This window comes from Lutra lutra, chromosome 2 (assembly GCF_902655055.1).
Source record: "Lutra lutra chromosome 2, mLutLut1.2, whole genome shotgun sequence".
Taxonomy (NCBI): domain Eukaryota; kingdom Metazoa; phylum Chordata; class Mammalia; order Carnivora; family Mustelidae; genus Lutra; species Lutra lutra.
The window spans coordinates 184,298,884-184,310,941 of record NC_062279.1 but is presented as its reverse complement, the minus strand read 5'-3'; the positions used below and the strand labels follow the sequence as shown (position 1 = coordinate 184,310,941).

Below are 12,058 nucleotides of genomic sequence, written 5' to 3'. Positions count from 1 at the left end.
AAATAAATATGTAAAAATATTATGAGAACAATGAAACAAAGATGCATAGTATCATATGGCAATGTGTTTTCCATTGTGATTCTTTTCTCTCATTTTTATTACTGTTTTGGCTACCCAACATAAAATACCAGAAGGAAACTTAGTGATACAGACATTGCTTATATACTTTCAAAATTACATTAAATTGTTAAATTTAATCAAATTTAAAATGTGTGAAAATATTGACACAACCATGGAAAACTGTTTAACAGTATCAACTAAAGTGAAGCATATACTCACCCAGCAAACATGTGGGCATATAACCGGTAGAAATGAGTGCTAATATTCACCAAAAGGCATGTAATAGAGTGTTCATAGCATCATTATCCATAATGGCCCCAAACTGTAAAATCTAAGTGTCCTTTAAGGCAGAATAGATGAAGAAATTTCTATGGTAATACAGAGCAATAAAGCATGGTTAGAAAAAGAAAAAAAGATTGAGATTCTGGATAATGTTGAAAAAAAGCTAGACACGAAAGAGTACATATGTATAACTTCACTTATATGAGGCTCAAAAGCAGAGAAAAAAATGATCTGTGGTAGTAGAGATAGAAGTAATGGTCTACCTTTGTGGCATTATTGGCTGGGTAAGTATACATATACCAAGGAGTCTCCTAGAGTATCAGATATATTCTATATGTTGATCTGGATGGGGATTACATGGATAGATACATATGTAAAAAGTAGTTGAACTATGCACTTACTATTTGTATACTTTGCTTTGTATTATGCTCCTCACTTTCTACCTCTGTCATACCTGAGGCTCCTGAGTCTGGAGTTGCTGGTTCCTTCTGGGGACATGGCTCCCTCCACTGTACTGCCTTTTCATGTATTCTAGACCAAGCCTTTTTGGGTGGCTGGGGGTGGGAGGGTTATTTTTATTTGTTTTCCTCCATCCTTTAGTACTCTTCGTTTCTTCTTTTATTTTCCAGGCATTTATACTTTAGTTAAATTTTTTTAATATGATAAAAGTGACAGTAGTATTACTATATTTAAAAAGTTAGAGTTCACTTATAATTACTTGAATATTCTCATTTCTGCTTTTCTCAGTTGTAAATAAGTATAACTAAGCACCATTGTGTCTCCCAATGGAAAATTTCATTCAGGTTTTATTCCAACATGTAGATTTATAGCAGTATGTCTTTTTCATAACCGAGGAAATTTGTGTATGGTCTTTTTCTTGGTGTGATGAAAATGTTCTCAAATTATATGGTGGTGATAATTATACAACTCTGTAAATAGTCTATAAACCACTCAATTATATAATTTAAGGATGAACTTTATGGTATGTAACAAAACAAAATTCACCCAAAGTTTAAACATAAATTGAGAAACTCTCCTATAATGTAGAAGAAAACAGGACATTGAGATATGATAGAAAAGATAAAAGATAAAGAGAACCAATCAGGATATCCAAGAACTATATTAGAAGTTTCAGAAAGAAAGAGAAAGCAGAGAATAAGAAATTAGCAAAGGACAAATGTGAGACTTTCCCAGATGTGAAGGACATAGTCAAATTGAATAGGCCTATTGAGATAAAATTGGAAAGAATAAAAAGACCTCTAAATTAGACATGATCACTGTGAGTCCTTAGAGTAAAAGAGAGTAAGATCCTAAAGGCTCCAAGTTGGAAAAAAGAAGCTCACCTAGAAAGGAACAGGAATGAGACTAGCACACACTGTTTATCAGCAACCCTGAAAACCAGAGGATAGTGAATAATGCATTTTCAGCCAACTAGAATTCCAGACTCCAATAAACTACCATGAAGCTTTGAGGGTAAGAAAATGCCTTTTGAAGGATACAAAAACTGTGTTCTTCACAGTTCCTTTTCTGAGGTTACATAAGAATGTCCAGCAAGAAAAGGCAGTATACCAAGAAAGAAAAATCAGGGATTTAATGAAACTGTTCCAACAGAGGAGAGCAATAAAAGGAGTTCCAGGCTGCTGGCTGTGCAGAAAGGCCTAGGACAAAATTTGCCCATACTAGAATGGGAGAGTGAAAGGTTTGGCAGTATTCAGAGAGGGAAAAAGCCCCCAGATTCCAAAGATAGGACACTGTATTTGAGGTTAGGATACTTTAAAGCTTTGGTTAAGGTAGATAATGCAAAGGAAGGGTAGGGGGAGGAAGGAAGAAAGGAAGGAAGGAAAGAAGGAAAAGAAAGGAAAGGAAAGAAAGAGGGAGGAAGGAAGGAAGGATGGAAGGGAGGAAGGAAGGAAAGAAGGAAATACACCACAGGCATTCTAGGAGCAAAGTATTATATGCATAAGGAAATGTAATCATAGCACATAATTTGGCTCTGTCATTAATAGTTATATAGTTTATAATGATGTAGGCTTTATTGATTGATTTTGAACTTTTTTAATGAAACCATGGAAAAAGCACATAAGTCCAAATTATGGTTACAGAACAAAATATAAATGCCAGTCATCATGACAAGGGAAAAATAAAAGTACGGATGATTTGCAAGATGAAAGGGGAAAATAAGAAGTAAGGGGGATGTGTAAGGGGGGCTATGATTCTCTTCTTAGAACATGAAAAGCCGTAGGATACCATCTGTACTTGACAGACCAAAAAAGAAAGTTTTAGTATATAATGTAGGTTACAAAGATAACCAACAGATGGGGGCAAAATGTTTGAAATCTCTTGTCTGCTTATAGACTATCTCACAATCTCTTTGTTGTGTGTTCCTATCCCTTTTTATTTTTTTCTGTCATTCTGATGGAGTAAAGAGTGGATATACACTATGTGCTTGGCCTACTCTCTGAGCCTTTTGTGTTTTTGTTTTGTTTTAAGATTTTATTTATTCATTTGAAAGAGGGAGCACAGAAGAAGAGTGAGAGGAAGAAGCAGACTCCCCAGGGAGCAGGGAGCCCAGTGTGGGTCAATCCCAGGACCCTGAGATCATGACCTGAGCCAAAGGCAGATGCTTAATCAACTGAACCACCCACCCAGGCACCCCTAAGCCTTTTGTATGCTATTCACAAAACTCCTAAACCCTCTTTCATGCACAAGATTCTGGCTGTCTTATGTCAACTCTTGAATTACACTCGAAATTTTCTCTGGTGATGCTGCCAAAGAATCAAAAGCTTAACTTTAGTAAAGTTGTCACCTTTGATATATATATTATTGTGCATGTTTTGCTATAATGTGTATAAATCCCCGGAAAAGTTGTTTTGCAAAATCACATACTAGGACAAAAAAAAAATACCATTAGCAGAGGCCCATTCAAACATCTTTGCAGATCAATAATCAGAGCACTGACAAAACCAGTAAGAATCTTGATAAGATACCAGCACAGTTAAAAAGATATGCTAAATTTCTAGAAATAAAGAAATGTTACAGCTTATACAGGACGTTATGTGAACAAAAGCGTTGAAAGTAGCTCACTGGAAGGGGATGTGAAGAGGAGTGGAGGCTTATTAGTTGCACTGAAGATCAGGGAGAATCAAACAGGAAGCACTTCCAAGACAGGCCCCGTGGCCAGGCGGAGCCAAGAGGAAGAGCTAGAGACGCATGGGCACTGCCTGTGGTGCTTGGTTCCTCTCGTGGCTTGCGGTGTTCAGCTGTGTTTGTTTACTTTGTGTTCAGCTGCTGTTATTAGGTGGCACAAAATGTTGAAGTAATGAGAAAAAAGGCAACAAATGAACAGATGTGACTTTTGTGTAATACTGAAATTATTCTGTTTGCCAATTGTGTATGAACAAATAAACCAGAGTTTCAGCAGGACCTCTTATATTTAAATATTTTAATGTCCTGCCTCCTTATTAAATTAGAAAAATGATTGAAAAAGAGACAAATGAAATGCTGATTTCTGGGAATGTAAGACTTGAAACACCTAAGTTTGTTTATTCCAATTTGGGTTTTCATGAAAATGATGAATAAAAAACATGCAATGACAGTTTTTATTATTTCTCATGCCAAGAGGTTTTAAAAATTTTTAGTAGCTAAATACGCTATTTTAGACAAAATTTCTGGTGGTGGTGGTTTTCTACCATTAAGACAGTTTTATGATTAAATCAAATCTGACATTGATAGAATATTCTTCTTTTTTTAAAATTTATTTTTTTAAATTTATTTTTATCATAACAGTATTCATTGTTTTGCACCACACCCAGTGCTCCATGCAATCCGTGCCCTCTCTGATACCCACCACCTGGTTCCCCCAACCTCCCGCCCCCCACCCCTTCAAAACCCTCAGTCCATAGTCTCTCATAGTTCACCCCTTCCAATTTCCCTCAACTCCCTTCTCCTCTCTAAGTCCCCTTGTTCTTCATGCAATTTGTTATGCTCCACAAATAGGTGAAACTATATGATAATTGACTCTCTCTGCTTGACTTATTTCACTTAGCATAGTCTCTTCCAGTCCTGTCCATGTTGATACAAAAGTTGGGTATTCATCCTTTCTGATGGAGGCATAATACTCCATAGTGTATATGGACCACATCTTCCTTATCCATTCGTCCGTTGAAGGGCATCTTGGTTCTTTCCACAGTTTGGCGACCGTGGCCATTGCTGCTATAAACATTGGGGTACAGATGGCCCTTCTTTTCACTCCATCTGTATCTTTGGGGTAAATACCCAGTAGTGCAATGGCAGGGTCATAGGGAAGCTCTATTTTTAATTTCTTGAGGAATCTCCACACTGTTCTCCAAAGTGGCTGCACCAACTTGCATTCCCACCAACAGTGTAAGAGGGTTCCCCTTTCTCCACATCCCCTCCAACACATGTTGCTTCCTGTCTTGCTAATTTTGGCCATTCTAACTGGTGTAAGGTGGTATCTCAATGTGGTTTTAATTTGAATCTCCCTGATGGCTAGTGATGATGAACATTTTTTCATGTGTCTGGTAGCCATTTGTATGTCTTCATTGGAGAAGTATCTGTTCATGTCTTCTGCCCATTTTTTGATATGATTATCTGTTTTGTGTGTGTTGAGTTTGAGGAGTTCTTTATAGATCCTGGATATCAACCTTTTATCTGTACTGTCATTTGCAAATATCTTCTCCCATTCTGTGGGTTGCCTCTTTGTTTTGTTGACTGTTTCCTTTGCTGTGCAGAAGCTTTTGATTTTGATGAAGTCCCAAAAGTTTATTTTCACTTTTGTTTCCTTTGCCTTTGGAGACATATCTTGAAAGAAGTTGCTGTGGCTGATATCGAAGAGATTACTGCCTATGTTCTCCTCTAGGATTCTGATGGATTCCTGTCTCACATTGAGGTCTTTTATCCATTTTGAGTTTATCTTTGTGTACGGTGTAAGAGAATGGCCGAGTTTCATTTTTCTACATATGGCTGTCCAGTTTTCCCAGCACCATTTATTGAAGAGACTGTCTTTTTTCCACTGTATATTTTTGCCTGTTTTGTCGAAGATTATTTGACCATAGAGTTGAGGGTCCAGATCTGGGCTCTCTACTCTGTTCCACTGGTCTATGTGTCTGTTTTTATGCCAGTACCATGCTGTCTTACTTTAAGCATATCAACAAAGAATCATGTATGTGTAGATATGTGTAGATATTTTAAAAAATATATTTTAATATTTTAAATATATTTTATATATTTTAAATATATTTAATATTAAATATATTTAAATAATATATTTTAATATATTTTAACAAAACAGGTTGAGAAAATTATAATTTATCAAGTGTATGAGGTTAATGAAAAAATAGGATCCATGATGCATTTGAATTCAGTTGAATTCTGTATCATAAGGATCACAAATATTAAAGTGTTAAATCCTTTTATTTTGCAAATGTGTTCACTTTCCCTCAAGAGATAATTATATTTTAATAAGGATTTAAAATATAATAGAGAATTGATGGTTGATAAAGTTTTATGTTTTTCTCTTAGCTAAATCTAAGTAAGAAGCCTATTTCTCTTTCTTAAAAACTCTTAAAAAAAAAAAAGCCCAATAGCTTTTCTTACTTGAAAACGATTTCTTGGATTTTAGATCATCGTCTTTCAAGAAGTTGCTATATGTTATGTAGTATTTTTCTTTTGGAGAATAATTGTTGAAAATATTTTAGAAAACACCTTTAATAGGAAAAGAGCAAAAACAAAAGAAATACCCTTTCATATAAGCAATAGAATGCCATGCTGAGGTTAGTTCCACAATAAAAGCCACACTCATTTGTATGTGTGGCCAGGAATGGTGATCTGGAGAAAGAAAACGAGAACTGAGATAGTGGTAGATGACAACTCTTTGCTTACTCCCTGCAAATCTAATTTGGAGAGGAATCTGGAAAACCTTGAGTTAGGATAGTCTCAGTCTACTAGCGTGCCAGAAGCGGAACCAATACAGTCTCCTGAAATAAAGGATTTGTGTCATTTCTCTGGGTAGCTCCCTAAGGGGTTTGGTTCCACCAATGAATAAATTTCCTATTTCTACACTAAACTCATCCTTTGGGATGAGTTTTACTCTCATTTCCTGCAGACTTGATATCAACTAACTTTTGTTTTTATGGCTTTAAAAATTGTGTTACAAGACCTTCTGAATGGACATCTTAAAATCACCATGTAAGTCTGTATGATACGCTTTTGTGATTGTTTTGTGATGTAAGTATGTCCTCCTATTACTTTTTCAGCACCTGCTTCTGGTTGCTTGCTGTTTTAGTCTATGTGAACGGAGCAGCTTTCTCGGGTCATCAGTCTCACTGTAGCATTTTGGTAGTCAGTTGATTTCCATTTGTTTTATGTAAGGTTGCCTGGTTTTTTTTTTTTTTTTTTTTTTGAAGGTCAAGCAAAGCTTTATTTCGAGCCAAGCATCGAGAATCAAACTGACTGGCCAGGGCCGTCTCTTGCCTCTCTCTGCCTTACAGACTAGCTTTTAAGGGCAAAGGCCATGTGGTTGGGCGTGGCCAAGCACAGGTGACCAATGAGATTGTAACACACAGAGAAAGCTGCACAGTCATGCTAGGTCACACATGACCAATTGAATTACAATTTATCCTGGTAGATATTTGAACTAGCCTATCACCTTGGTCAGAATTGGTACCCAAAAGGCGCCCTAAGGGTGGGGGCCCATTCAATCAGTGGGGGCACATACTGTCTCCTAGCTACCAAGGAATATAGCCTGTATTTTAAAGCACCCACATGATGTACTTTTTTACTGAATTCCAAGTAGCATGTTAATGGAGTATCAAGACATACCTAATGATGTGTTACTAGCATTTGTATGTTAGAAAAAACTATATAGAGGGGAACAGAATAGGGCAGCAAATGCAAATAATTACTAAGTTCACAATGTAGTGTGTTGTTGCATTTCCAGTTACCAAATTCTCTATACTCCTTTGTTCCTTTGGATCACACGCCTTACCTGGGCAGGCAGCATTATGTAAATATGATGACTAGAGGCCAAGCTAGGAACTGCTAACTGGATAAAAAGTTCAACTATGTTTTTGAATCAAAGAAACTCTTATCTTTGAATTGAACATACAGTTGTTATAATAGAAATCTAAACAGACCTTCTGATGACTTTCTCTGATGATTTTCAGTTCTTTTTTAAAAATTTATTTATTTGACAGACAGAGATCACAAGTAGGCAAAGAGGCAGGCAGAGAGAGAGGAGGAAGCAGGCTCCCCGCTGAGCAGAGAGCCCGATGAGGGACTCGATCCCAGGACCTTGAGATCATGACCTGAGCCGAAGGCAGAGGCTCAACCCACTGAGTCACCCAGGCACCCATGATTTTCATTTCTTGTGGTCTTTCTAAACAACAGTTAAATTGCAAATGGGTTGTATGTATTTTGAGCTTAATTCTGCCTCCCTAGTTAAGGACAGTGTTGGAGAATTCAGCAGTTTTGAATCTTAAAGGGCCTTTCATGCTTTCAAGACATTTTGTGTTTTTCCTTAGCAGTATTATTGCAATCATGATTAAGTAATTATTTGTATAATTGTTTAATGAATATCTCTCTTGATAGACTAAGCTCTATGTGTCCAGGAACCAAATTGCCATCACCAGCAGTACAATGTGTAAACAAGTACATGGAGGTCATGGCAATCGTGAATTGAACCCATTTCATGTGAAAATGTTTTTCATGTATTTAGTGTTAATATTAAATAGGCGTTAGAAGATGTCATTGTGTAAACATGTTATCATCTGCACAAAAGACCTCCATCCCTAAATGAGAATGATATGTAATAGACTGAATTCATTAGAAGGGCATCAAGGAGATATATTTGTCTTCTGTATTTGTTCACTGTGAGGACAAAGTGTTTTGTCTGATTTGTTCACAGGTTTATTTCTAACAGCAAGAACAGTGTCTGTCACAAAAATATATGTTGAATCAATGACCTAATAAAAGTAATGGCACAATTTAATAACAAGAAAGTAAACAACTGGGTGCCTGGGTGGCTCAGTGGGTTAAGCCTCTGCCTTCAGCTCAGGTCATGATCTCAGGGTCCTGGGATCGAGCCCCAAATCTGGCTCTCTGCTCAGTGGGGAGCCTGCTTCCCCACTTATCTCTCTCTGCCTGCCTCTCTGCCTACTTGTGATCTCTCTGTGCCAAATAAATAAATAGAATCTTAAAAAAAAAAGAAAGTAAACAACCTAATAAAAAATGGGAAAAGATTTGAACAGACACTTCACCAAAAAACATATAGCATGGCACATAAGCACATAAAAAGATGGTCAGCATTACTCATCATTAGAAAAATACAAATTAAAGCCACAGTGAGATGTTGCTACCCATGTCTTAGAATGATTAAAATAAAAATAAGTGGTAGTAGCAAGTGCTGGTGAGGACGTGAAGTATTAGAACTCTCATAGGTTGCTGGTGGGACAGGCTGCTTTGGAAATCAGTTTGTCAGTTTCTTACACAGTTAAACATACATTTAGCATATGACCCAGTAACCCCAGGTCTAGAAATTTACCCAAGAAAAATGAAACCATTTGTCCACACACATATACTTCCATGAAAACCTGAACCTGGATATTTGTGAAGACTTTATTCATAATTTCTAAGAATTGGAAATAGTCCAAATGATCACTAACTGCTGAATGGATAAATGAATGGCTAGGTAAACTATGGCATATTTATACAATGGAATATGATTCAGCAAGAAAAGGGAGCATACTATTAATACAGGCAATAGCACAGACGAATATCAAATGCATTAAGCTAAAGTGAAAGAAGACAGAGTCAAAAGGCTCCAGACTATGTAATTCCATTTATAGAACATTCTGGAAAAGCTCAACTATGGGACAGAGATCAGATAAACACAGAGAAGTGCTCATAAGGGCTGGGGTGGAGAAGGAGAATTGACTGCAAAGAGGGGAAGCTCTTTGGAATGATGGAAATGTTCGGTCCCTTGACTGTGATGGTGCTTACCCAACGACATCCATTTGTCACAGCCCATGGAGCTGTACACCAAAGAAGGGTGGATTTTACTGTATGTCAATTACACCTTAATAAACCTGACTCAAAACCAGACAAAGAAGAGTGTGATGAGGCTCTTCCCTGTCAGTAGTTAAGCCAGTAGGTCAGTAGCTTGCCGCCTTGAGGATCAGGAATGAACTTTACCACGGAACCAAAGAAATGAGTGAGACTTGCTTCGCTACTTATCATTCCACTACTCTTCTTTTTGTTGCAGGCTTTTAAGTTTCTTGTGGTGAGGTCTTTAGTTTTTGTGTATTGTGGTCAAAAACCATTTATTAAGTGATACCTGATATTTAGCATTGTGAAAGACACCGAATTGCCAGTGCCTCAGGGGGCTCTCACAGGTAGAGCCCATGCCTTGCTTGCCACCCCATAGAGTTGCTATGAGAATCAGAAGATGGCTTGCTTGCACCGTGTGAACTGTAAGGTGCTCAATAAATATAGGGGATTTCATTGCCAAATATTAAACCTAGATATAATAAACAAACTTGGATTTCAGGCATTGGAGAGCAACCCACAAGCATGGTGTGGATAAGATGTGTAGGAAAGATTTACCTGACTCGCATCTATGTTTGGTCCCATTGTGGCCTCCCTGTCCGATGGAGAGACTCTGGTGTTCTGGAGTTTTGTCCACAGCAGCCATGAATGGCAGGAATGCAGTTTGATACACTGGACAATGCAAAGTGACTCAGTTAAAGGACTGCCATAGGCAAACTTGGGACTTAGAGGCTCTAAAGAGTGAGCCTTCAACAGGTGTTTTGCTTTTCAGTACTATCTCTAGTCTTTTATGAGATGCGGCTCTTGTTTTAGTCTAGGTGACCATTGGGGCACGTGTGCTGTATCGCTCATGCCTGGTGTTTTCTTCTGATGCCTCATCTTCCAGTGTCTTTGCCACCCCAGTTCTCCATAGATTTTTTATTTCATACAACAGCCAGCTTTGATCGTCATGAATTTTGTCATGAACACACTGATCTCAGTGGTGAGGTTTGAGCCACAGTCGTAACAGACTTCTTACTTTCTAAACATACACACACCATTAGAAATTTTGCCTTTTTGCTTTTTAAATCAGTATGCACTCTGCTTGGGGAGCCACGCCATGTTGAGCTCACCAGATACTTATTTGGATGACTTTGAGAACTTACTTGTGGGCATTGCACAATTATAAAATAATTTCTACTGGTAATATGGCCTTGGCCAGATCACTTATTATCTGTTTCTTTCCTTTTGTATGTGTGTGTGTGTGTGTGTGTGTGTGTTTAATTTTTAAATTTTTATTTATTTACTTTTTAAAGATTTATTCATTTATTTTTAGAGTGAAAGAGAGCATGAGTGTGGGGACAAAGGGAGAGAGGGTCTCACGTATTCTCCTTGCTGAGCGTGGAGCTTCAGGCGGGGCCTGATCTTATGACCCTGAGATCACGACCTGAAGTGAAACCAAGAGTCAGACACTTAACCAACTGTGTGCCACCCAGGTGCCCCAGTTTGTTTGTTTTTTTTTTTAAGTGGGCTCCATGAACACACACCCCTGAGATCAAGACCCAAGTTGAGATCAAGAGTCAGATGCTTAACTGACTGAGCCACTCAGGCACCCCTGTTTCTTTACCTGTGAAAGGCAGGAAACAGCTTCACATTTGCTCCTGTCACCATGTTGTTGTAAGAATCACAATAGCTTAAGAGAGCTTACAGCCAACTCTGAAATTCTGTGCCAGTATGAAGCAGTAATGTTATTAATGGCATTCTTGTCATGAGTTTACTACTGATAGATTATTATGTTTCTCTAGGGAGAGTCACTCCAGGGCAGCTCATGTCCTATATTCAGCTCTTCAAGAACAACCTCAAAGCTTTAGTGAATCACTGTGGGCTCCTACAGCTTGGGCTGGCCACAGTTCAAACTCTGAAACACCCGCAGACTGCTAAGTGGGACAACTTTCTGGCTTTTGAAAGACTCCTCCTCCAGGTATGTTGCTATGGGAGGTTCATGGGATATTAATAATTAAAATGGTTGCTTCCGGGTGGGGGGGAAACTTTGATGTTTGTTGTAGTCTTAGTAGTAAGTCTTATAGTTGACATATACTCTATATCATATTCTCTAAGAGCCTCCAAATTAAAATTACATTAGAAATTTTCCATACCTATGGTTTTTGTTTTTCGTTTCGTTTTGTGTGTTTTTTTTTTTTTTTTTTTGACAGTGACATCTTTGGCATTTCACTCACTACCAAGAATGTTTTTTGAGCATTTGACCAATCTCTTTTCAATTTTATACCATTTGGACCTTTCTTGATCCTCATGGTATATTTATTCAATCCTTGCTACTCTCCTTACTATTACTACTATTTACATTTCTTCTGACACTAACTAGTCTCTAATCCTCAAACAGCATATAGCACGTGGCTTAAAATGATGCTTAATAAAGGATGGAGGAAGACAAATTACATTTGTGAATGTAGTGAATTTGAAGTGATTTGTATGGGATGAGGACCTTTTCATGATTGATGAAATATTTTCATGGAAAACTTAAAAATCCCTCTCTTCTGCCTCTCCCTCTACTTGTGCTCCCTTTCTCTCTCACATGAAAAAATAAAAGCTTTAAAAAAAACTTAAAAATTATAAAGCATTTCATACTGAGATAAAATAATATGACATATCTATT

General features: G+C 37.5%; 1 protein-coding gene across 1 annotated transcript in view; it reads left to right on the top strand.

The window, feature by feature from the left end:
* SCFD2 (sec1 family domain containing 2) overlaps positions 1-12,058 on the top strand; it is a 433,371-nt gene that overhangs the window by 79,594 nt on the left and 341,719 nt on the right. Inside the window, exon 4 of the mRNA XM_047719274.1 lies at positions 11,190-11,365. Within this exon, the coding sequence (XP_047575230.1) occupies positions 11,190-11,365 (176 nt within the window). The remainder of the gene's footprint in view (positions 1-11,189; positions 11,366-12,058) is intronic.